This window comes from Leuciscus leuciscus (assembly GCF_965113295.1).
Source record: "Leuciscus leuciscus genome assembly, chromosome: 2".
In the NCBI taxonomy this organism is placed as follows: Eukaryota; Metazoa; Chordata; class Actinopteri; order Cypriniformes; family Leuciscidae; genus Leuciscus; species Leuciscus leuciscus.
The window spans coordinates 35,434,687-35,461,944 of NC_138726.1; the positions used below are offsets into that span (position 1 = coordinate 35,434,687).

Below are 27,258 nucleotides of genomic sequence, written 5' to 3' on the forward strand. Positions count from 1 at the left end.
CTGACTGGATGTTCTTCCTCCATTTTTGGCCTATACTGGCGCTAAAAGAGGAGTATGGGAAATCCAGATTTCTGTGGAGACTTCCAGGCGAAAACCCGCCTAAAACACACCGTAAACAGGACTTAAAATGTAGCGGAAAAAACACCCAATCTGGCAACACCAGCCACCAATGTCGCACCGCCGCATGCGTAATCAAAACAAAAAGCAGCAGGTAGGCGACATCGCAGCAAAGCAGCAAGGAGGCGTCGTATGATCATTTAAACGAGTTTTATGACAAGGTCGGTGAGGATGGGAAAAATATTACATATCTGTGCAAACTTTGCCCGCCGGATTTCAAAAAGAAAATCCGCACTTGTTGAACCGCTGCCTGGTATATTTTTCCAGGATTACAGTATTCCTTTTTAGTAGCCTACTGAAATGTAATTTGAAATGGAAAATTATTAAAATTGACAAACATTTGCACCTAAGGACTACTGTGCTGTTTTTCTTTTAATAAATCCTCATTAAAAAAGACCATTCAAGCAGCACATTTTTCCTCATGTTTTTAAAGGACAAGTTCGGTATTTTACACTTAAAGCCCTGTTTTCAGATCGTTTCTGATGAAATTCAACGGTTAAGATTGAAATTTGGACAAATGCTGCTGGCCCGAGAATTTTCGGTTTCTGTGGTAGCACCCCCCCCCCCCCCCCAGATATATAGATATCTGTAATACTATTTTCACTAGTTAAAATGCTAATTCTTGATATCAACAATTGAATTTCACCTAGTAAAAACGTACTCTCAGGGAAGAGTACTAACGTAACCTCGGTTCCCTGAGAGCCGGGAATGAGCATTGCGTATACGCAGTGGGGAAACTCCTATTGAAGCCTATATTTAAAACGCAGTGCAGCTGCACAGAAAGTACCATAAGAGCAGCTAGCTCACTGATTGGCTGTGCTGCAGCAACTGCACATCCTATGGCGAAGCGGGTCTGACGCGAGCGCGTCAGAACCCGCCAGAATGGGCGTGGCTTATAGCTATAAAAGCCCATCATTTCGCCATAAAATCAGGTCAAATCAACTGAAGCAAACACCTAACAGATTGCAATAGTGCGGCAGGCTACGCAATACTCGTTCCCTACTCTCAGGGAACCGAGGTTACGTCAGTAACCGAGTATGTTCCCTTGCGAGAACGGTCACTTCGTATTGTGTAGCTATACGCAGTGGGGACACAATGTAAAGCACTGCACTATGGCAACTGACTCTGCTGTGAACTGGAGCCTAAGGCATAAGCCAGAGAGTCACAGTACAACATGAGCCACTAATCAAAAACTTTAGAAGGGAAAACACAATGGGGACCAGAAATGAATCGGGGCCTTATGATACAATATGCGAGTGGGAGAATAACAAGTTGGTGCGGCCACCGAAGCACACAAAGAGCTGTTCTGACTGCCTGAAAGGTGCAGAACGCTCCAAGTAGATTTTGAGAGCTCTGACTGGACAGATTAAATGAACCTCCTGTGATGACGGGTGCTAAGATGACGTCGTCACTGCCGAAGTCTTTACAAACTGTTTATGGGCTTATGTTTCTTTATATTTGTTATTTATGGTTTTGTGTTTCTTTTGACTATGGTGCAGTCCCTTAGGTTAATTATTCTATAACATTCATTTATAATAAGTTTAAGACATGCTGTTTGAGTTGGTTGCAGATAGGTACACATATCAGCGGTCATCACACAAGTTATGTCTACTATAGTTTTCCTTTGTTTGTTCTCATTAACCACACAGAGACAAGTTGTAGTTATGCATTTTTGTTATTTATTATTTCAAATCTGTATTTATCCCCACATTGCAAACAGTGACCCCACATGCTGTCTACTCACCATTTCCTGTCCCTGTGACTCCTCAAAGGAGGGGGCGGGACCACAGCTTCCCTTTTTCTTGTGTCGGGTTAAACCAATTCTATTAATAGGGAAGGGAACTTAACCCTTGGTAATGTAGGCATGGAGAAATGTCTTATGGTGTTTAGATTTAGTTTAAGTTGCTGAATGAGTTTAGTTTAATTATTTTTGGAAGTTAAATGGTTAAATGGTCATATGTTTAGGCTACAAAGGTTTTTGGTATTGATGCCCCTGCAGTTGATACGGTCTTGAGTGTAATGAGCCTTGCCTAGGCTATATAAGACAGTCTAAACTGAACCTTGGGAGGTAAAAGATGGGGTTATATTGCTGAAGTATTCATGAAGAGTTTGCTGCCTGTAGCAATTTGTTTTCCTTTGTTTGTTAATACATCAAAGTTTGCACTGAGTCAAGTGTATATTTATTTTGGTTTAATTTTGTAATTTTTGTTCTTTGACAAATCACTGTGAATATATTCACTCCTACTTCTCCACTGGCATTTAATAAAAATCTTATTTGGATGATGTCTGAGTCCTGAGCCTATCTACCACCTCCCCTTGATCTCCACGGGACACGTTATGACACCTCCCCGTCGTTTACCAAGGGGGGGAAGCGCATACAGTGTGATAACCTGCACTCTGAAAGGTGTTGAGAGCACTTTAGGTACATAGCCGTGTCTCGGCTTGAGAGTTACTCTGGAGTCACCAATCCCAAACTCCAGGCAGGTAGGGCTCATGGAGAGCGCCTGCAAATCGCCTACTCGCTTAACTGATGCCAAGGCCAACAGAAAGGCGATTTTCAGCGAAAGAGGCTTTAGGTCAGCCGACTGAAGTGGCTCGAATGGAGGACCCTTCAGGGCTCCAAGGACCTTGGAGAGGTCCCAAGCTGGCACAGAAGGGGGGCGAGAGGGGTTCATCCTCCTAGCCCCTTTGAGAAAGCGAACGACAAGGTTGCTTTTCCCTAGCGATTGGCCAGCCGACTGGTACTTCACATGAATGGGGTTCAAGGTTCTTAGCTGCACACCAGCTGGAGAACACAGACCATTTCAGGGCATAGAGGCGCCTTGTGGAGGGCGCTCTGGCCTCAGTAATAGTATCTAGGACTCTCTCTGGGAGGTCCCTGGACACCCGTTGAGGGGCCACACATGGAGGGCACACAGGTCTGGGTCAGGGTGCCAAATCGCCCCGTTCGCCTGCATGAGGAGGTCCCTCCTCATCGGTACAGGCCATGGGGCTGAGTCCACCATCTGTGCCAGCTCTGGGAACCAGACCTGGCTCTTCCAGAGGGGGGCTACCAGAAGGACCGAGCATCTGCTCGTTCTGATCTGCTCGATGACCTGTGTAACATCGAGACTGGAGGAAACGCATAAAGCGAAGGCCAAGGTTTGGCCAAGGCCAAGGCCAAGGCCAAGGCCAAGGAACACATAAAGCGAAGGTTCTGGCTGGGCCAGGAATGAGCCAGCGCATCCCTGTTCTTCGAGAAGAACATTGGGCAGTGAGTGTTGTTCTCTGAGGCGAAGAGGTCGACCTCCGCCCTCCCGAACACACTCCAGATCAGACAGAACGTCTGAGGGCTGGATAGCATGTCCGCCCCCAGATTTTGGATGCCCGGAACATGGGCAGCTCTCAGAGAGAGCAGGTTGGCATGTGTCCGAAGTTTCTGGCCATGCCATACAGGTTGCCTGACCTGAGGCCACCCTGGCGATTTATGTTGGATACCACTGACAAGTTGTCTGTTCGAACTAAGGGGTGGTGCCCTCTCAGGTCTGGCCAGACCACTCTCATTTCGAGGCAGTTGATGTGCAACTCCTTCTCCGGGCCCGATCAGAGGCCGGAGACAGGCTTGCTCTCGTACAGTGCTCCCCAACCTAGGTTGGAAGTATCCGTGAATATCACCTTCCTCCTGGGGGCCACGCCCATGGTTACGCCGGACTGGTACCAATTCGGAGCCTTCCAAGGAGCCAGGGCTCTTATGCAGCCGTGGTTCACTTTGATGAGCAGGCGCCCTGAGCGCTATGCATGGGCTGGCACACGGCGCTTGAGCCAATGTTGTAATGTGCGCATATATAGCAAGCCTAATTGGAGAGCTGATGATGCTGCAGCCATGAGGCCCAAAGCTCTCTGAAATTTCCTGAGGGGCGAGTGAACACCCGCCCTGAAAGATGCTACCAGCCGCTGGATAGAGAGCAGACGCTCAGGCGTGAGCCGAGCTCTCATCCGTGTTGAATCGATAACTGTACCCAGAAAGGTGACGTTCTGGCTGGGTGACAGTTTGCTTTTGGAGATATTGATCCTGAGCCCTAGACGTTCCAAATGGCTCAGAATCCAGGACCTGTGAGTCAATAACTCTGTCTTCGACTGAGCTAGAATGAGCCTATTGTCGAGATAGTTCAGCACGTGTACTCCCCGTTGTCTCAGGGGAGAGAGCGCTGCGTCCATGCACTTCGTAAAAGTACGGGGTGCTAGAGACAGGCCGAACGGTAGGACCGTGTATTGATATGCCTGCCCCTCGAAGGCGAATCTCAAGAATGGCCTGTGGCGAGGTAATGAAAATACGCATCTTTCAGATCCACTGTGAAAAACCAATCCCCCGGGCGAACTTGCATGAGGATTTGTTTGGTAGTTAGCATTCTGAACGGCCGTCTCATGAGGGCTTTGTTCAGGTGTCTGAGATCTAAATTGGGCCTGGTGCCACCGTCCTTCTTTGGAACAAGGAAATAGCGACTGTAAAATCCCACATCAGTTAAAGTGTAAGTTGCAGGTTAACCACCACAGCCAATTAATGTGTAAATGAAAGTGCTCTATATGTATATATTTAATTATTTCTGTCTTAAAATGCGTTAAAATAACATTTATTGGGGTTTCTTCAAAGGTAGCCTGTTTTTTCAGTAACTGGTGATGACGTCATAAGAGGAACTCGCAACCCATACTCTGCTAGATTCTTACTGTATTATGGCTATTTGGAGAACGACTGAGAATGTGGGAAACCATCAAATTCTTTATGGACCACAGCCCTACAATTTTTAACCGGTCAGGCGTGAGAGAGGGGAGGAAATTGCCAGGACCCATGGCACTCAAAGAGTTATTAATGCTTGGTGTGAGGAGAATGAGTGGAGGGTTGGCCAGGTGTCCTGGTGAGTAGCTACGTTAGAGCTAGTCTAGGCTTGCCTGGTGCAAACTTAACCCGGATAATATAAGGGAACAAGCCAGTCTTTTCAAAAGTTTGCCGTCATGTAGAATAGCAAGGAGGGACAATGACTGAAGACATTATTTACTTACATGGTGTCAGTCCAAATCAGTGCTGTAGAGATGCACACACTGCACAGGCACCAATCGCTAGTCTCATCGACGCCTCAAACGTCATGTAATACCCTTCCTCAATCCACGCTATTTCTCACGATTTAATTAGCGATGTTTATTGTCAGAAAAGAAAAAGAGAGATCGATGTCCCCATCACTGTGTTTGTGTGGGCTATGCCACCCAATTGAATCAGCAGTGGAGAGTATGTGCTGCTGTGAGGTGAACTCTTTTTGGAGTTTAGTGGAACAGCTCGGCCTGCGATCGGGTGATCTGACGTGCCTGAACCCGTTTGTTTTGCGAATAGCTTATTCTCATTTCAGGCAGGATCACGGTCCCCTTGAAGTCAGCACACACGAGTATGTTTACAGTTGAGTTATTTTATCCATAATTTTTTTATCAAATAAAACATACAACCAACTTTTCTGTAGTTATGTAAGGCATATATAGCTATGACTATGCCGGTAACTCTACTGGTGAGTTCCTCTTATGACGTCACGCCCCATCTAGTGGAAGGGAGCGGGAGCGGTTAAAACCACTGTTAAAAGTGCCAACTTTTCATATTATATTCAGCATTTTGGTATAAAAAACAATGGTGGGCGGTTCTTATCTTTTTGTTTAATAAACACATTGCATTATCTTCGTGAAAAATTTAACCTGCAATTTACACTTTAATACAGTATTATATTTGTAGGAGCCAAAATGTGTTTATAAGGGTTATGTGTTGTTCTCATTTTTTACCATTGAGAGTGGCGCTGTGATATCAGTGTATATAGGTAGCCTTCCTTATGTTGTAGATAGGTGTGTTAACTTGACCCAGAAAGGCAAAAAGGTTTTGACCGCAATAGCGAAAGCGGTGAACGAATGTAAACTAATACAAGGAAAAAGCAAAATTGGACATTATGCACGGTGGTGTTGTGGAGTTAATAAAAGTGTATGGTGATGCAACGGAAGAATGGTCTCCTCTTTTCTTATGAAGGAAGTAAACAATGTAACACCAAAACGCAAGAAAGTGAGTCAACTTAATTACTCCGGGACCAAACTACTCAGTAGCTTGAAGTATTAGATTTAGCTCCTACAATATTGAAAAGTAGGCTATATTCTACTCTATTTCTAGATCACTTTGTCTGCATTTCATATATGCCCGGCCCATCTGTACGTTATTGTTGTCTGTTTGTATCTTGTCCTGCACTATTTTTGCATTCTGTGACCTGCAGCCTTGTCATAAGAATTTCAATGCCCAGCGTAACAAAATAAACTACTTGAATTTAAATATATTTATATGATGTAGGCTACAGTAGTACACATTTATTTACACACCATGTACAGCAGTTTTAATTATTTTGGCTTCTTCTTTGGATTGATAATGGCTGTCTGAAAGCTAATCAAGCACTAATCAAAGTATGGAGTGGAAAGGAGGTGAGAGACAGTTCTTGACACTAGAACTCAGAGGGCAGTTTTTATTTTGAGACTGATTTATCATGTTCTGTCATATGATTTCCGGCTGAAGAAAAACAGAAAGAGCGAGTGAGAGTTTCACATGGTTTGGTCAGTAGACACAGAGCTGTTGTTGTGGAAAAGTATGCATCACTGAGCAAACTCCAAAGCTTGTGTATCTGAAACACTTGTTTCAAGAATCAGGAGACAAACATGCTGTATTGTATTTTGTGAGTTAGCCACAAAAGTAAGGAGGAAATTCCTTTTTCCTGTGTTCGTTGCATAGCAAAATGAGAAGTTTTAAGTCATGCAAGGTATTTTCTGTTTAATTTTTTCTCTTTGAAATATGGTCTGTTCTTGGCTTTAAAAAACTATTTTGTTTAACTTTATATCAATTTGACGATGCTATAATAATAATCTTTAATAATTTGTTTTGGAGGTTTAAAGTACATGTATAGTACCCTGTATTAATATTTACATTTTAATATTCAGAAGACTTAAGACAATTTTTTTTCTGTTTATATGAAGCCTTAAATGTATGCCTATAATATACACACACACACACACACACACACACACACACACACACACACACACACACACACACACACACACACACACATTCTCACACCTATGCTATGGACTGCCCAGTCAAACAGCATCTTTGAATGAAAGCGCCTCATAAGGAAACTGGTTTCAGACAGGCCCCCATGGTATAAAATGTTGTCTAATGATTTAGAACAAATTGTGACTTTTAGTCATAAACAAGCAAATTTGGCCACCATGCTTTTTTCTGGACATTTATAAAAAATAATTTACTTAGGCAGTGAAGGATGCCTCAAAACGATAAAATAAAGACATTTTAGACAGGATGTCAAGGAGACAGGATGTTACGCAAATACTGTATGGGATTATTGTGGACGTGCTTTGATGTCTACCGGAGCCTATGCTGTTTTGTTTCCCACTTTTTTTTCCATTTATGTACTGCTAAGTTGTAACAGTTCCTCATTTTGGAAAATATGCATTCCAATTTGCACTTCTAGGTTCTTAGTTTAGTTAAAGGTTCAGTCAACTTTTTATATAACTTTCATTTGGTCACGGTCATTTAATCCTATCTGATTCGCGGATGCTGTTATTTTGAATCGGTGCTTTAGTGAATCTTTTGAACGTATTCGCAGAAGCAACCGAACCAACCTTTAGATTTTCCGTTTGAAGGAGAATTAGTTGAGTTAAATTAAATAATTAAGAGCTCTCTGAATCAAACTCTACCGATCTCGAATGAACTGAAAATGAATAACATGGCAAAAACGAATGACATGATGATGCCGACAACGCTTGCGCAGGAAGATTTGTTGGCGAATCGTATAAGAGAAAAGGTAATCAGTGATGAACAAACATGCACAACATAATTTGTTTTTGTAGTGCAATAATAAACAACAGAAGTTCAATAATTAAAAAAAAAAACATGACCAATCATTTATAATTAAAATAAGAAAATTATAAAAAAAATATTGATATGCTACTTTATAGGCTATATAAAGGCTATTGGTATTAAGCATGCTGCTAAAGCATCACTTATCTACTTGAGTGAATGTTGGTGATTATTGATACCAAGTTATGTACTATACTTGCCAGAGCTTAATGGTCTGAATACTTAAACTGAATTTGTTTTTATTTTGCTTCTGCTACACAGTTTCCCATGTTCAGTCTGGACAGAGATGCTCCCTGTTGTGCTCCAGTTCAATACGAAGGTAATCAGCTACACAAAATTATCCAGAACTTGTGAATGTGTTGATAAACGTCACCATGAAATCCATTTAGAAACTAGATACAAAAGTTAGTCAAGACCAACTTTGATGTTGGCTTGAGAAATCCTGAAAGTAAAAAAAAAAAAGCTGAAACAGTTTTAATTTTTTGAAAGTAGAAACTTTTTTGGGTGGTTGCTAGGGTGTTGCTACGGTATTCTGGATGGTTACTATGGTGTTGATTGATAGTTGCTAGGCAGTTGCTAGGTGTTTGTGTGGTTGCTATGGCATTGCTATGTGGTTGATAGGTGTCAGTTGCTAGGGATTTTCTATGGTATCAGTACACTAGTTACTACAATGTTCTGGTGCTAAGAAATTACATTGCATGTTCCTATACGGTTGCTAGGGTTATATGGATGGTTGCTATGGTGAGCTAAGGACTCATCAGGTTTAAACTCATAGACTGGTTGCCCACCCTCATCAATAGAGCCAACCCTCATAAATTTACAATGTTCTAGTGCTGAAATATGGCTTATTCATGCTGCCACATGGTTGCTAGCCGGGTCCTCTGAATGGTTGCTAATGTGCAGCTAGACAGTTACCATGGTGATACTAATAGACTAGAACTAGATGTTTGACCAGATCAAAAGAGCTAAACTCTGGGTACAATTTGATACCTCATTCATGGTTGTTAAGTGGCCGCTAAGGTTTTGCTTCCCTTACGAAAAAGAAGTATACTTCAAGTTCATTTTATGAAGTATACTTAAGTAATGTTCAAGTATATTTTTAAGTATACTTATGTAGTAAGTATACTAATATCAATGTGTACTTGTAGTAAACTTGTAAGTGTACTATTTCAATACTGCTTGGGACTAAATTGGCCCACTTTTAGTATATAAAAGTATACGTTTAAGTGTACTATAAGTGTAACAGTAGTAAACTTTAAGTACACAATTAGGTTTCTCATTTGTAATGCATCTGTACTACAAGTGAACTTATAAGTATACTAGTAGTTTACTATTTTAATACAAGTAGTAATTTTTTTAGTTTATGAAAGTGAACACTGAAGTGTACTCTCAGTAAACTACAAGTTTAGTAGTTTATACTGCAAGTATACTTGTAAGTTTTCTTTAAGTGAACATAACATTATACTTATAGTTTACTATTTCTATATTATTTTTGCTCTTGCAGTATACTACTGTCAGGAATCAGAACAACACAAACAGGTAAAGTTTGCAATGGTATTTATTAAGCACTGAGGAACAGTCACGGCAGGTAAGTAAACGAAGAGAGATATATGTAGATGAGTCAATGGATGAATTAGATCTGACGAAGTCTCTTATCTGTTTCAGGATGGTAGATGAATGATGGACAGTAGAAGGCAGACGGGCTGGGGAAGGCAAGCAGATGAAGACTGAAGATTCGGAGGACAGGCTAAGTAATCCGAAGATGTAGGTGAGTATACGAAGCAGGTAAGTGGTTAAGTCTTCATCTCAGGTAGAGTGAGTCAGAATGTCGATGTAGAATCAACGAGACCTGACAACTGAGTGAGGGAACTGGTGGTGTATTTAAACAGTGAGTGAAGTGACAGGAAATTGGCGACAGGTGATGATGACAGGTGCAGGTGATCAGAACTCCGGGGATGCTGAACGAGTGGGCGGAGAGTAGAGGTCTGGTGCTGACGCTGATGCATCCGTGACAGTACCCCCTCCTCCACGGCCAGCTCCTGAGGGCGGAAATGACCGACGACGGGGACGACCACGACCTCGACCTCTAGGCGCCGGACGACTGGGATGAGCTGAGTGAAAGTCCTGTAAGAGTGTAGGGTCGAGTATGTCATCACGGTGAACCCAGCATCTCTCCTTGGGGCCAAAACCTTCCCAGTCCACAAGATATTCTAGTTGGCGGCCGCCCCGTCGCCGGGAGTCGAGAATGTCCTGGACACGATAGATGTTCTCGTCTGCAGGATCCACAGGAGGAGGAGGTACGGCACCAGCACCAGACCCTGTGGAAGGAGGAAAGAGAGGATCAGTGTATGGTTTGAGCAGGGAGACATGGAATGAAGGTGAGATGCAGTAATGTGAGGGGAGTGATAACCGGTAGGTGACTTCGTTGATCTGCCTCTGTATCGCGAACGGACCGATGTACTTGGGACTCAGCTTGCGGCAGGACTGTCGGAGACGGATATCCCTGGTTGAGAGCCAGACCTTTTGCCCAGGTTGGTATAACGGGGTAGCAGATCTTCTTGCGTCGGCCTGGCTCTTATGTCTCCGAACAGCCCTTTGCAGGTGGACGTGTGCTGAGTCCCAGACCCTCTCGCTCCCCTGGAACCAATGATGGACTGCTGGAACATCGGAAGGCTCACCTGACCAGGGAAACAGGGGCGGTTGGAAGCCGAGTATGCACTGAAAAGGCGTGAGACCCGTGGTGGACTGTTGAAGGGAGTTTTGTGCATACTCGGCCCAGGGTAGATACCGGCTCCAGCAGTCTTGATGGTCGTGGCAATATGACCGCAGGTATCTCCCGATCTCTTGTATCTTTCGCTCAGTCTGGCCGTTGGACTGGGGGTGATATCCAGACGTTAGGCTGACTGAGACTCCCAGAAGGTTGAAGAATGCTTTCCATACCCTAGAGATGAATTGAGTACCCCGGTCAGATACAATATCTTCTGGTATTCCGAAATGTCGAAATATCTGAGTGAATAGAGCTTCAGCTGTCTCGAAGGCTGTAGGCAGACCTGGTAGAGGAATGAGCTTGCATGCTTTAGAAAAGCGATCAACGACGACCAGAACACACGTGTGGGAGTCAGAGGGAGGAAGGTCCGTGATAAAATCTACTCCCAGATGGGACCATGGCCTGGTAGGTATGGGCAGAGGTACCTGTTTACTTTCTGGGAGGCGTCGAGGGACTTTGGCCATGGCGCAGACTGAGCAGCTCTTCACGTACCGGGAGACATCCTGGGTCATATTGGGCCACCAGTGCCGTTGTTGTATGAGCGAGACGGTCTGTTGGCTGCCTGGGTGTCCAGAGCCCGGAGATGTATGGATGGAGTCCATGAGGGACAGACGCAGACGAGTGGGCACGTAAGTCCGTCCCTCAGGACCTCCCGGCGGAGCAGGTTCTGTCCGGGTGGCATCGGTAATGTGATCGTCGATACTCCACTGGATAGGACAATCACGGCTGGAGGGAGTATGGATTCCGGAGTGGAGGTGATGGTATCAGGTTGGTACAGACGAGACAGGGAGTCGGTTTTGACATTCTTGTCCCCAGGACGATAAGTGACTTTGAAATTGAATCTTGTGAAGAAGAGTGACCAGCGGGCTTGACGAGTGTTGAGTCTTTTGGCGTCACGGAGGTATTCCAGATTGCGGTGATCGGTAATGACATCAAAAGGGTGTTTAGCTCCCTCCAGCCAGTGTCTCCATTCCTCAAGAGCGAGTTTGATCACTAGAAGTTCCTGGTTGCCGATGTCATAATTCTGCTCCGCCGGGGACATCTTCTTGGAGAAGAAGGCACATGGATGGAGTCGAGGAGGCTTCCCCTGCCGCTGTGATAGGACCGCTCCTACCCCAGTACAGGATACCTCTCCCCACACCTCGACGAGAAATGGAAGATCAGGGTTGGGATGGACGAGGGTAGGAGCGGAGCCAAAAGAGAGTTTCAGTTTCTCAAACGTGTGGATGGCTTCGGTGGTCCAGGACAGAGACTTGGCTCCTTTTTTCAGAAGTGAGGTGATGGGGGCGCTGATCTGACTGTAACCTTGAATGAATCTTCGGTAGAAATTCGCGAAGCCCAAGAAGCGTTGAAGTTCTTTTATGTTGGAGGGTAGTGGCCAGTTGGTGACGGCATCCACCTTCCTCTGGTCCATGGTGATACCGTGAGGAGTGATCACATACCCCAGGAAGTGGATAGTCTTCTTCTGATGAAACTCACAGTTCTCCAGTTTTAGATACAGCTGGTGTTCACGCAGACGTTGAAGGACAGACTGGACATGATGGTGGTGCTCAGACAGGTTGGTAGAGTATATGAGAATATCGTCTATATAGATGAGAAATTGGTGCAGGAAGTCTCTGAAGATCTCGTTCATGAACCCCTGGAATACTGCAGGAGCGTTGGACAACCCGAAGGGCATGACCCTATATTCGTAGTGGCCTGCCGGGGTGATGAAGCCAGTCTTCCACTCGTCTCCTTTTCTGATCCTTACCAAATTGTACGCACTGCGGAGATCCAATTTTGTGAAGATCTGAGCACCACGGAGTTGCTCCAGGGCGGCTGGAACCAGAGGAAGGGGATACCGATATTTCACTGTTGAGTTATTGAGGATCCGATAGTCGATACAGGGGCGCAAACCTCCGTCCTTTTTGCCTACGAAAAAGAAATTGGAAGCGGCAGGGGACGTAGATGGACGGATGTAGTCTTGACGGAGAGCCTCCTCAATATACTCCTCCATGGCCTTCTGTTCCGGGATGGACAGTGGATATATCTTACCATGCGGTAGAACCGCCCCAGGCAGCAGGTCGATCGCACAGTCCCATGTCCGGTGTGGTGGAAGTTTGGTGGCCAGCTGTTTATTGAAGACATCCTGGAACGCCCGGTAGATGGTAGGGATTTCATGGTGTTTGTCAGTGGCTGGACTTTTGACGGAGGTTGAGTACACAGGAACTTCCCGGACTGGGAATGAAGAAGAGGGAGGCATTTTCTTGACCTGAGACAGACAGTGTGAAAAACAATCATTTCCCCATTGACAAACCTCCCCCGTGGACTAGCAGAGGTTCGGGAAGTGCAGTTCCATGATATCTGCCGTAGAACCCTCCAGCACCAGAAACGACAACTTCTCTTGATGAAGACAACCGATCCTCATGGTTATGGTGGGACTGCTGTGACAGATCTTCCCACGACCGAGCGGCTTACAGAGAATGGATTGAACCTGAAGAGTCTGTGGAATGGGTCTACGGCGGGTTTGTAGTTTTTGAAGTGTGGCGAGAGCGATAAAATTACCAGCGGACCCAGAGTCAATTAACGCTTGCGCTGAAAGAGATCGTTGGAGGTAAGTGATCTGAACAGTAGTGTATTTCATTTGGGAAATAGGTGAATGAAGACGTACTGTACTCACCGCCGGTCGTGGAGGACAGACTGGACAGGAGATGAGCAGGTGACCAGCGGATCCACAGTAGAGACACAAGTTGTTGTGAAGGCGACGTTGGCGTTCAATGGAAGATATATGCGTTGAGTTGATATCCATGGGTTCTGGTGCTGAAGGGCTGACAGTGATTGAAGGACGAGGAGGAGGCAGTGCAGGATGATCGAGCTGACAAGCGGTGCGGCGTTGGTCCACACGGATGGAACGTTGGATGAGATTTTCTAAGCCAATGATGTCATCGTGAATGGTAAGCTGCAAACGAATCTCGGGCTCTAAACCTTGATGGTAAGCAGTAATTAGAGCCGGCTCATTCCATCCGCTGGAAGCTGCCAGGGTGCGAAATTGTAATGCATACGAGGAAACCAATGTTTTGCCTTGTCGTAAACGAAATAGTTGGTCATGGATAGACAGTGAATTTGAGACTGGAGAAAACACTTCACGGAAGTGACCGATGAAATTGTCGAGAGTTTGAGTTACAATACCTTTTGCATCCCAAAGCGCCCGCGCCCAGAGCAGGGCTCGTCCTGTGAGAAGGGAGATGAAGAAAGCGACCTTCGCTCTCTCTGAGGCAAACTGCGAAGTATTCATCTCCATGTATAGCTCGAATTGCAGGAGAAATCCGCTGCACTCCCCCTCCTCACCAGAGAAGGGTGCTGGCCGGGCCATGGGACTGACAGAGGCAGATGAAGAAAGATTGATGGCGGGTGGTGGAGTGGCGTGAGAGGCATCGGCGATCGGGATCGGGAACTGTTGCTTCGCCGTGAACTGTTGGTTCGTGCATGTTGGTCAGGTCTTCTGTCAGGAATCAGAACAACACAAACAGGTAAAGTTTGCAATGGTGTTTATTAAGCACTGAGGAACAGTCACGGCAGGTAAGTAAACGAAGAGAGATATATGTAGATGAGTCAATGGATGAATTAGATCTGACGAAGTCTCTTATCTGTTTCAGGATGGTAGATGAATGATGGACAGTAGAAGGCAGACGGGCTGGGGAAGGCAAGCAGATGAAGACTGAAGATTCGGAGGACAGGCTGAGTAATCCGAAGATGTAGGTGAGTATACGAAGCAGGTAAGTGGTTAAGTCTTCGTCTCAGGTAGAGTGAGTCAGAATATCGATGTAGAATCAACGAGACCTGACAACTGAGTGAGGGAACTGGTGGTGTATTTAAACAGTGAGTGAAGTGACAGGAAATTGGCGACAGGTGATGATGACAGGTGCAGGTGATCAGAACTCCGGGGATGCTGAACGAGTGGGCGGAGAGTAGAGGTCTGGTGCTGACGCTGATGCATCCGTGACAACTACTATGTTCAAATGTAGATATTATTTTTTATACTTGAAAAATACCTTTAACTGTAGCCTACTTTAATTGTAAAAACATTTTATTAGCTTCATGCATCCTTTTTTAATCAACACTTGAATGTCGGTAAGTTTCATAAAGAAAGGCAACATTTTAAACAAAAAAGTTGAGAAAATCCCATTTTTGTCAAAGACTATGCCTTGATCAGATTGAGAACGATGATCAAAACACAGATGGATTAGATCGAGTCCAACACCCCCAAAGCTTCACAGTTGTTTTCTCTTCATGGGTTACGCTTCATTTCATTTGGGTAATATTAAGCAGTTTTGATTTACACGCTGTTTAATGTTTGATGATCACGTTATTTTACATTTGAATGAGCAATCTTCTATCACTTGTTTCAGCTTCTTCTTCTCCTGAGTTTTGATCCAGAGATTCTGTACTAGAAGATGTCATATAGCGAAAACATGAAAACGTGGATAGCTGGAAAATTCAGTCAATGGTGGGGAAAAGTAGAATTAGAGTAAATTCCTATACACTACCAGTGGACTAGCCTACACAAAAATTCAGATATGCAGAATTAGAAACATATCTGTTTTATGTCAAGATTCTAATCAATATTTTCAAACAATGTAAGTTTCATAAGACTGTATATTAAAAACTATGTAAAAAAAGTATATTTAATAGGCTACTCGATCAAAAGAGTTAACACAACTACAAGCCAAGTATACTTTGAATACTTAATTATACTTTTAAGTATATCTCGATCAAAAGATTGAGTACAAGTACAGGCCAAATATACTTGGACTTTTCTCTATAATATAAATACATATAAAATGTAGACTGAAAGTTTACTTTCTTATTTTTAGTTTAAAAGAAGTTTACTAATAGAACACTTGAATAAACTTCTTTTTCGTAAGGGTTGGCAGTTGCTATGCAATCACTAGAGAACTCTAGATGGTTGCTCAGGTGTTCTGGATGGTTGCTAGGAAGTTGCTATGCTGTTTCTAGGGTACTCGGGGTGGTTGCTAGACAGTTGCTAGGGTACTCTGTGTGATTGCTCAGGTGTTGCTAGGGTATTTCTGGGTGGTTTCTTGGTAGTAGTTATGTGGTTGCTAGGGTACTCTGGATGGTTACTAGGCTGTTGCTAAGGTGTTCTGGGTGGTTGCTATGCAGTTTGCTAGGGTAATCTGGGTGATTGCTACACAGTTGCTGGGGTGTTCTGGGTGGTAGCTAGGCAGTTGCTAGGGTGTTGTTAAGTGTCATAGATGGTTACTATGGAGTTGCTATAGAGTTTTTATGGTAACAGTACACTGCCCCAAGTCAACAGAGGCCAACCCCAAGTTATTAAAATGTTCTGTGAAACGAGAGAAGGCCTAGCTACGTTCTACACCGAGGACTGCTTACCAAGGAGTTTACAAAGGAACCTGACCACTCGATACTGCTATCCAGGTGGAGCTCTGGGAAACGGAGGCCTCAGCAGGATGACTCTCTAAAGCGAGGGGAGACCTAGGAATACCCACCTTGAAGACAGTTAACCAGGGAGGCTAAAAAAGAGCCTACAGCCCAGTCCACTGCCTCCACGGAGCTCTCAGAGTGGGGGCTTCAGCAATAACAACCCTCTATAGCGAGAGGAAACTTAACTACGCTCAACACTAAGGACTGCTTATGAAGGAGGCTCACAGAAGCCTGACAACTTGATACTGCTATGGGAGCTCTGGGAAACGGAGGCCTCAGCAGGATGACTGTCTAGAGGAGGCCTAACAACACTCCACCTTAAAGACCATTCCACCAAGGAGGCTCACAGAGAACCATACCACTCAATGTCACTGTCTATAGCGGAATGATGCTGAAGTCAGAACGAGCTCATTACAGGGAGCGGAGGACCTTGCCCATAACCGGGAAGGTTCTACTCCATGCTCATCCTAAATGACCAATGGGAGCTACCAGCGAAGGTTAGCTACAACCATTGTAAAACCTGTAATATGAATTGGTCTCTAGACTCCAGTGCCTGGTTGCATAAAGCACCTTAAGTGTAATTTTCCATTAAGAACGCCCTTAGGTTCCCCTTAAACTTATGGGTGTTGCAAAAAATTACCCTTAAGGGTTTCTTTAGTTGAAACGTCATAGACCCTAAGAATTTCCCTGAAGTAATCTCTTAAAAAACAATAAGTGTTGCATAAAACCCCTTAAAGGGGTCATAAAATGCCATTTTTGTACAAGCTAATATGATTCTTTAGGGTCTAAATTAAAAGTTTGTAATATACTTTAATTAAAAATTCTCATTAGTATTGTAAGAAAACACTCATTTTACCTGGTCAAAAACAGCTCTGTTTTCAGCACGCCGTTTAAGTGCATGTGTCTTTAAATGATAATGTGCTTTGCTCACCCCGCCCCTCTGTTCTGTGGGCGTTTTGCCACAACAACACACGTGGAGTGTTGCCTTGACAACAGTTGAGGGTATATTTTGAAGAATGGCAGCGGGAGTCTCTGAGGACACTGTGCAACCGTATGTATCCATTTGAACCAGAGTCGGAAAACAGGACGTTTCTGAATGGTTGGTTAGCGTAATGTCACTTTGATCTATCTTTGTATGTACTGGCAGGGTAGAGTAGTGAGATACAAACGCTATGTGTTTACTGATGTATACGTTAGTTCATTGACAGATTGATGTTACAGCTAATGGTCATGAAAAAAGTTTTTCCGGTAAATTTAGGCTTGTCCGTGATGCGTAACATTATCTATGCAGTGTTAGGTACAACTGTCAGGGCTGAAGCACTAAAATTTTACTGATCTGTTTAAAAAATAACCAGTCTGTGAGACTATGACAGTTATTAGGCACATAAACAACACATACTCAGACAGGAGCTAATACCTTTTTCAATGTTCTCGTTTATAAAGCAGTCTGGTGAAATGATTTGCGCAAACATGAAAGCATTGACGTTGATCGTGGGGAATATTCCCTCCTCTCCGTCTGGACTCGGCTCACACTTCTCCGGGCTCTGGACACCCAGGTAGCAAGCGTACCCTCTCGCTCCTACGTCAACGCTACTGGTGGCCCTCCATGCCTCAGGATGTCTCCCGATTCGTCAAAGGTTGCTCAGTCTGTGCCGTTACCAACACCCCGAGGAAACTCCCTGAAGTCAAGCTCGTTCCACTCCCTATTCCACGTCGACCATGGTCTCACATCGGAATTGACTTCATGATGGATCTACCTAAATCACAAAATCATACCTGCATCTTTGTCGTTGTTGACCGGTTCTCCAAAGCCTGCAAGCTGATACCTCTTCCAGGACTACCCACTGCCTTCGAAGCTGCAGAGGCTTTCTTTCAGAACATGTTTCGCAACTTCGGCATCCCTGAAGACATAATGTCTGACCGTGGACCCCAGTTTATATCCAGAGTATGGCAGGCTTTCTTTAAACTCCTAGGAGTGTCCGTAAGCCTTTCCTCCGGTTATCACCCACAAACTAACGGCCAGACTGAGCGGAAGATCCAAGAGATCGGGAGATACCTGAGGGCATATTGCCACCAGAACCAGGACAGCTGGAGCCAATTCCTTCCCTGGGCTGAATACACACAGAATTCACTCCGCCAATCCACCACAGGGCTCACCCCTTTCCAGTGCATCCTGGGATATCAACCACCTCTGTTTCCCTGGTTGGGTGAGCCCTCAGAGGTTCCCGCTGTCAACCACTGGTTCGAGCAGAGCGAGAGGGTATGGGACTCGGCTCACGTGCATCTCCAGCAGGCAGTGCGGAGGCACAAGATCCAAGCCGACCGTCGTCGCACCTCAACCCCTCAATACCAACCTGGACTGTCAGGGATCCACCAGATCTGCACACTCCGCCCACTCGTTACCTGATCTACCAACCTGAGATGCTCATCTTCAGTCTTTATTCCAGTCTGCCTTCTTTCTCCGTTGATCATCTTCATCCGTTCTCCACTCTGGTTTCCACTCCACCTGCAAAGACATTCATATTACTATTCAGCTAAAATCTATCTTCATCTCAAGTTTGCATGACCTACTCACCATTACATCTGCTGGTTCCGTGCTTCTGTTCTCAATAAACATTGTTTATATTTACTCACCTGTTTGAGTCTTCTCTAAACATGACAACTAGCATGTGACAGTTTACATACCCTTGATTCTTGATACTGTGTGTTGTTACCTGGATTTTTTTTTTTTTTTTGATGGTTGTTGAGTCCCTTGTTTGTTCTGAGGAGTTAAACTTCACAATGTTCTTCAGAAGAATCCTTCAGGTCCTGCAAATTCGGTTTTCCAGCATCTTTCGCATATATTTGAACCCTTTCCAGCAGTGACTGTATGATTTTGAGATCCATCTTTTCACACTGAGGACAATTGAGGGACTCAAACACAACCACTAAAAATGGTTCAAACATGCACTGATGCTCCAGAAGGAAAGGAGCTGGGGGTTAAAACTTGGCAAATTGTACTTAATTTTGTCTTCTGGGAAACATGCAAGTTATCTTCTGTTGCTTCTGAAGGGAAGTAATAATAAATAAATCATATTTAAACAAAATAAGAAAAATGTGGACATTATTCTTCATGTTCAAAAGTTTTTATAGTATTTTATTTACAGTGTGTAAATCATAATTGTAACTTAACGACATAGAGCATGGTCAAGTTAACAGGATGGTAAACTTTGCTAACTGTCATGTCAACAAAACTGACTCATCAGAAATGTGTTCATAGGTCAGAAGAGCTTTAAAGCAGCATTGACCTGACTGAAGTCAGGTGCCCCATCACCTACTGAGAAGTTATGATGGTTAATATATATAGACAAACAGGACAGACCTCACAGCATTGAGAAGTCTCTAACTGATTAAAAAAAACTTTAAAGTTCATTAAGTTGGAAAGGTTGCTATAGAAATATATTTTACAGCAACTAATGCCTGCTTTTTCTGTTATTAAATGATTGCCCTGGAAAATTATTTGCCCTTGTGATCTTTTTGTTACTGAGAGAAATAAAAGTCTGGCAACTTGATGTTAAAATTTGCATTTGTTGAAACTAACTCATTTTGACTTAAATGTGAACTCATAATATGGTGACTGACACTCAGTGCTCAACATAACATCTACATGAACAGTAGTATCAGAGGTGAAATAACCTATTTGCGCCTTTGCCTTTTCACCCAGAACCTCAGAAACTCAGTTTCCTCAGCTGTTATAAAGTTGGTTTATTTCACAGGTTGAACAAAAGATTTGCAGCATCCAACAGGTGGTGACAGGGAGAGAGACAGAGGAGGAGTTTCAAAGACCTCTGCTTTTGGTAACCTTTGAGCCTGGTAAAATAGTGATGTAACTCAACGTCAGGATTTTGAAGCACATTGCTGCTATTAAGTTGCTGTATTAAGGCTTTCATGGTTAGTCTGACAACAACACTGACCAGAGACAAGAGACAAAGACAACTGGTAGACGGTAAGGCACTTAACATCTCACTATTGTTACCATTTACAATCTGAAGGCTACTGATTTTTATTTATTTATTTTAAATGTTATATTTAATAATTCATGTTCATGTTAAGATCTTTCTTAATAACTTACAGGAACTGCTGAAAAAATGAGGAACTTGTCATCCTCCACAGAAAAACAGAATGTGAAAGTAGTTTCTTTCGTAAGTGAGATGCTGACTGCATATTTTACTTTTCTTCTGTCACAACATTTGTCCTGTTATGAGATATTTTATGACTAATTTTCTATTGTGTCACAGTTCCTTTTATTTTATGATATTCATTGCTTTGTTTTTCCATATCTATCTCATTGTGCAGAAACAAAGAAGAGACAGTTATATGGGGACACCAGTATCATCTTCAGTCATGAGTGCCTTTCCTGAAGGTCCTCCAGTTCTAGATTACAGGGAACCAGAACCTCCTCCTAAGAAGCACAAGTACCAGCAAAGCTTGAAAACCCTCATTCCATTACGTTTTGGCTCACAGTAAGACAGATTTCTCCGCATATTATAAGCATATATTTTTGATTTCAGTAATGAAAGTGATCTGTCCATTTCATCAAGAGATCTGAGAAAAAACAAAAGAACCTTTGTTTTCATGATTGTTAATGCTCCGTTTTTTTTCAACAAGTCTGTCATTCACGTGACATTTCTGAATCTCCAAATGTCTGATAAATTCATAATGTAATGTCAAATGTACATTTTCTAACTCTGCACAGCTCACACCCAGTTGATGATGCTGGTTTCTTCTCCTTCACATCATTTGCATGGATGACACCCATGATGTGGAGGCTCTTTAGGAATCGGTTAAATGAGGACTTTCCCTCTCTCTCACATCATGATGGAGCCCACATCAATGGAGAGAGGTATTCTTCATAATCTTTTCATTTAAATCTTAGCTTAGTTCAAGAAGTCTCGACAGAATGAGTAGCTGCAGTGTAGCACTTGGCGAACAAAAAACGTTATTTCACACGTTAACTCGTTGTCTGAGGTCTAAGAATGTTTTTCTGAATCCAGGATGAGTCTTGGAGAATGCACAGTATTTGTGGGTAAAAAATTTAAACAGGTTGTGATTTCTGTTGTGTTCAGGTTTCAGAGACTGTGGGACGATGAAGTTGCCCGTGTGGGCTTAGAGAAGGCATCTCTTCCTGCTGTGGTCATTCGTTTTCAGAAGACAAGATTAATAGTGTCATTCTTGGCTTCAGTCCTCTTTACTTTTGCTGTATTTATTGGGCCGGTATGTAAAATGACTTAGCAGTACAAAATAAGAAAAATATTAAGCATGATATTATAAAGGCATGTTATTTCCTTAGTTAAATAATTTATATTGTCAATGTACAAAAAACAAATTTATGTAATTTTTTTTTTAACATTTGGTCCGTCTTCTAGTCAATTCTAGTGTATGAAATCCTGAACTACGTCGAACATCCTGAGACATCCACACTGTTGCATGGCGTTGGTGTGTGCGTGGCTCTGTTCACAACTGAATTCAGCAAGGCATTTTTTGCATCGCTCATGTGGGCTCTGAATTTGCGTACCGCTGTGAGAGTGAAGGGAGCCTTCAACATGCTTGCTTTCAAGAAAATCATCTCTCTCAGGAATCTTACCAGCATCAGTGTTGGAGAGGTAAACTATTGACTGTTGATTCGACAGTGAATACTGCCACTTTACTGTCTGTAGAATCTATTTATTGGTTCTTGATAAGGAATTTGTATTTATTTACTCTAGAATTCCAACCACTTTTTAATTACTTAAATTAAATATAATACAAATAGTGTTTGTCATAAACTGTTGTGTGCATTATTTCTATCTTTTGTTTCTCTATGGTGTAGACTATAAACGTGTTGACGAGTGATGGTTATCGGATGTTTGAGGCGGTCCTGTTTGGAACGTTTCTGCTGTGTGTTCCTTTACTGCTTATCATATGTATCATATATGCCTGCTTTATTCTGGGATACACGGCACTAATTGGAATTTTGGTCTACCTGGTGTTCCTACCAATACAGGTGTGATGGTCTTTTCTGTTTTGTATAAAACATTTTGAGATCTACATTTAATATTTACCCGTCTCAGTAATATTTTGTATTTTCCCTGTCTGTTTGTATGTGCGCGCTATAGTTCTCAATTGCCAGGCTGATTAGTGTGTTCAGAAGGCGGGCTATATCTGTGACAGACAGACGTGTTCGCACAATGAATGAGGTTCTGACCTGCATCAAGCTCATTAAGATGTATGCGTGGGAGGAGTCTTTTGAGAAAACTATCACAGGTTGCCTATCCATCCATCCATCCTATTGTATTTTACTCATGACTCTGTGAAATGCTGTGTTTTCTCTCCTTTCTCTCACCCATTCTTTCCTTATTTTTTGGGGATATAGATATTAGGAAAAATGAGAAGTTGCTATTACAAAAGGCTGGTTATGTTCAGAGTTTAAACTCTTCCTTAACAACGATAGTCCCCACACTAGCAACCATCCTCACCTTCATTGTCCACACTGCACTGAAACTGCCTCTTCAACCTTCTACTGTAAGTGCAAAAAAAAAAAGGCTTATAATTTGCTAAATGGATAAGTTTACACTACTATTCAAAAGTTAGGGATCAAAAAGAAATTAATACTTTTATTACTTCTTTTCTTTTTCAAATAAATGCTCTTCTTTGGAACTTTCTATTCATCAATGTGCATCACAGTTTCTACAAAAATATTAAGCAGTATAACTGTTTTCAACATTGATGATAATAAGAAATGTTTCTTGAGCACCAAATCAGCACATTAGAATGATATCTGAACCTGCTTTGCCATCATAGCAATAAATTACATTTTAAAATATATTAAAATAAAAAACAGCTATTTTAAATTGTAATGATATTTCACAATATTATTGTTTTACTGTTTTTTTTTTTTTTTTTATCAAATAAATGCAGCCCTTGTTAGCATAAGTGACTTCTTTCAAAACCATTAAAAATCTTACTAACCCAAAACATTTGAATGGTAGTGTAAATGTGTAAAACCTCATTACTTATACATTGATTGATCGATTTATTGTTTTTATTTTGTATTTGACTAATTCTGTTTAAAACACTGTTCTGTCTTAACTGTTGTAATTCCCTAAATCACGTAAACTGGCAAATGACTCTGATGTACTTGAAACTTTGATAAAGTTAGAGATGAGTTTTCTCTAACCATCTGATTATTTCCTCACAGGCGTACACTATCATCGCTGTATTTAACTGCATGAGGATGTCTATGGGCTTGTTGCCATTCTCTGTTAAAGCCATTGCTGAGGCTAAAGTGGCTCTTGCGAGACTCAAGGTTGGACTGATTCACGGGTTTCTTTCAATCAAAATCAAAGAGAATTTTCTCTCATTTATACCTTATTGTCAAAAAGAGTTCCTCCTTTTCCCTATGAATTTTTACCTTTGGCCCCATGATCTGCTCTAATTTAGGGTGACCATATTCCAGGTCATGTCCGGCCGGGATTTCGAGATCGCCCAAAATATCCGCGATTCGGCTTTTGCTTTCTCGTCGCCATTCATTTTGTTTACATGTACACCTTTTGATTCAGTAGGACTGAATTACTTCCGATTGGTTAATCTGAATGTAGTGTTTACATGAACATTAAACAAGTGATCGGTTGATGTGCGTTCTAGCATTGCTAAGAAAATTCATGTGTTTTCGTCTCGATCGGGATCCGTGTGAATCAGAATGCATGACCTGCAAAGCTGGCACGTACGTGTCAGTGTCAAATAACGTAATAATGTAAACATAATGAATGGTGACTGTAGAAAGCAAAAGCCGAATCCCGGGCATTTTGGGCGATCTCGAAATCCTGGCCAGATATGTCCTGGTTAAACAGGACGTATGGTCACCCTAGTCTAATTAGTTTGGTTAAGGACATATTGAGATAGATGTAAATATTTTTCATAACATAACACATGTGTAACTAAAAGATAAGTGTGTGGAAAATATATTTTACACATGCTGTAACTTGATACTCTAAAATGCGTCAGTCACGTCTTTTACATTGAATTCCTGATTTTCCTCAGTATGATGCAAATAACAGAATATTTAATGATTGCATCCCTACAGAAACTTATGTTGGTACAGAACCCCAAAGGTTATCTTACCCAGGATAAAAATATGGATTTGGCGCTGGTCATGGAAAAGGCCTCATTCTCTTGGAGCCTGCCAGATGACATGAACGCCACTGAAAAAACACAAGATCCCTCTCAAAGCGCCACACACCAGTCAGACTCCCGACCTTCAATCAGAAGCATCAGCTTCACCCTTTCAAAGGTGTGATATGAATATATTATAATGTGAGGCACTATAACATTCCAGTAGTCGATAGACAGGATGTGTTCTGACACTACAAGAGACTAATGAATCTCTTTTCAATTATAGGGAAGTCTGCTTGGGGTGTGTGGCAATGTTGGAAGTGGAAAAACCTCTTTGATATCAAGCATTCTTGAGCAGGTGTGGCACCACCTGCCTTTTCTACGTCCAAGACACATGATGTGATGAGGTGTGACTGACAGTATAATCATTTATTCCTGCAGATGCATCTTGTGAGTGGGTCTGTATCAGCTAATGGAACATTTGCATATGTTTCCCAGCAAGCCTGGATATTCCACGGGACTGTAAGGGACAATATCCTCATGGGAGAACCATTTGACCAAACCAGGTAAAGCTAGAGAACACCAAAAACAAAACTGGTCAACATTTTTTGAAAAGTGTCAGGAGAGTTCACTTCTGCACAGCAAAATGATTACCAAAATGTATAATCAAAAACAGGCAGTGCGGTTGCCAGAGTTTTACTTATAAACCCACATTTGAAGTTACAGTATGACATTTTACTGGAGGCCTAATGCCAACACAAAGTCTATCATATTATCATCTTTATTGGCCAAAAGAGGAGAGCTTAATGGAGAACAGTGGATGATTTAGAGTGATAAACAGCACTAAACTGAATGAAGAAGAAAACGTACAGTCATGTCCTAAAGCAATCAATGCAATTACACATGACCTTTTTTTTTTAGCTACAATAGATCTTGATAAATCTTTTTCAGCCTGACGTACGTAAAAAGGTAAAAGGAAAACTTTCATGAAGATGAAATTTAAAAATAAAAAAAGAATAAAATCTCATATGTGTAACACAAATGTAGCGGATGAATAAATGTTTCTCACAGTTAATGTGGTCACATTAAAAAAAATTCCATGGTCTATTGTCAACAGTGTAGTGATGTGTGAGCTGTGCTTCATACAGAAGTCAAGCTTTTTGTTGGTCAATGTGGCGAAATCTGAAATGACCTGCAAAAAATTTGTCAAACAACTGTATGTGACCGATCCTTTAGCCTCTCTAATAGATGTAAATATGATCTAAATATTAAGCAGATCAATATCATATTAGAGTGTAAAAGAGTAGTTTTGTATGAAACTTGACATTATTTCCCCATGGTAAGGGTGAATTTAGTGGGCAAGGACTAGTGGTGTCTAAACAATTTATACACCACTAACCCATTCGTCTTGAAATTGCAAGTTTTAATTGACCTCAGTGTCAGTCCTACCATGCTCATAGGAAGCTGCCCCTCACCTTTCAAACACATAATCTACCAGATCCTGTTTTATAGCCATGAAGACAGTAAACCACTTTATGGTGTGGATTTTTATAGCTTGTAATGGCTTTTATTGGATGGGGTACATTTCTGTCTCTGGTCACAGTCTCAGCTGCTTTATAATCTGTAAAATTGTTATTGAACATTGATCCTTTGTACTGAGATGAACTGCTGCATCCTAAAAAAAAAGCGCTTATGTGCTTGCTGTGTTTTAGATATGACAGTGTTATTCATGCCTGCTGTCTGAAACCTGATCTAGCAATACTTCCATATGGAGACCAAACAGAGGTCTGTTTCCACATGTTCACCAACACTCTGATTAGATACTAATATTTGATTTATTTATTATTGAACCATTAAATGTTTATAATACTAAGGAAGTACAGTTGAAAGGAATACATACCATGTATGAGGATACTAATATTGCTTATGTATATGTGTGTGTGTGTGTGTGTGTGTGTGTGTGTGTCTGTGTGTGTGTGTGTGTGTGTCAAGATTGGAGAGCGAGGTATTAATCTTTCAGGTGGTCAGAAGCAGAGAGTCAGTTTAGCCAGGGCAGTGTATTCTAACAGAGACATTTTCCTTTTGGATGATCCTCTGTCTGCTGTCGATGCACATGTTGGGAAGCACATTTTTGAGGAATGCATCAAGAAAGAGCTGAAGGGCAAATCAGTCATTCTGGTCACTCATCAGCTGCAGGTAATTCACTCTAACAACATAATCCATAATGTCAATTGTTTATTTGCTTTGCAGGCTTATTTTCTGTTTGAGTTAGTGGAATAAATATTTGCTCATACCAGATAACATCTATAGATATGTGTTTCTCAGTAGTTTCTGAAAAACTAAAAATGAAGAGTTCAGATGCAAAAGCCTCTAAGTGCCATTTGAAATTTTCTTCTAGAATGATCATTTTTATCAAGCTTGTATATTTAAGTTCAGTAATTTCACTTAAATGGCAATGAAGATTACCTATTAATTGTCATTTAAGTGAAATTATTGAACTTAAATATACGAGCTTGATAAAAATGATCATTTTAGAAGAAAATTTCAAATGGCACTTAGAGACTTTTGCATCTGAACTCTTCAAATATCAGGTCATTTTAAATGATGTTAATAACAAAGTTCGGAAGGAGCACATTCAGATAATCTACCCAGTCAGCGAGAGGAGGCCGATATAAAAATAGCCGACTCACCTCAGTCCCATGACAGTTTTCCTGCATCCCTCCTCCATCCCAACTCCTCACTCTTATCTGTTCCTATCCCAGCCAGGGAGACAGGGGGTGTACTCTGGGTTTGGTCCACATTCAGAGCTCGGAAATGGTGTTTGTAAAAAGTCATGGACATCAATAAAAAAAAGTAATGCAAAAGTCAGGCCAGTTTC

General features: G+C 42.2%; 1 protein-coding gene across 1 annotated transcript in view; it reads left to right on the top strand.

The window, feature by feature from the left end:
• Window positions 1–7,583: 7,583 nt before the first annotated feature.
• Window positions 7,584–27,258, top strand: part of abcc12 (ATP-binding cassette, sub-family C (CFTR/MRP), member 12) — a 29,366-nt gene continuing 9,691 nt past the window's right edge. The window contains exons 1-17 of the mRNA XM_082161114.1: window positions 7,584–7,985; window positions 8,303–8,360; window positions 20,006–20,235; window positions 20,364–20,431; window positions 20,586–20,752; window positions 20,986–21,132; window positions 21,356–21,503; window positions 21,656–21,892; window positions 22,099–22,272; window positions 22,385–22,532; window positions 22,642–22,790; window positions 23,467–23,574; window positions 24,352–24,558; window positions 24,667–24,738; window positions 24,822–24,946; window positions 26,093–26,165; window positions 26,373–26,576. Of these exons, the coding sequence (XP_082017240.1) occupies window positions 20,178–20,235; window positions 20,364–20,431; window positions 20,586–20,752; window positions 20,986–21,132; window positions 21,356–21,503; window positions 21,656–21,892; window positions 22,099–22,272; window positions 22,385–22,532; window positions 22,642–22,790; window positions 23,467–23,574; window positions 24,352–24,558; window positions 24,667–24,738; window positions 24,822–24,946; window positions 26,093–26,165; window positions 26,373–26,576 (2,085 nt within the window). The 5' untranslated portion in view covers window positions 7,584–7,985; window positions 8,303–8,360; window positions 20,006–20,177. The remainder of the gene's footprint in view (window positions 7,986–8,302; window positions 8,361–20,005; window positions 20,236–20,363; window positions 20,432–20,585; window positions 20,753–20,985; window positions 21,133–21,355; window positions 21,504–21,655; window positions 21,893–22,098; window positions 22,273–22,384; window positions 22,533–22,641; window positions 22,791–23,466; window positions 23,575–24,351; window positions 24,559–24,666; window positions 24,739–24,821; window positions 24,947–26,092; window positions 26,166–26,372; window positions 26,577–27,258) is intronic.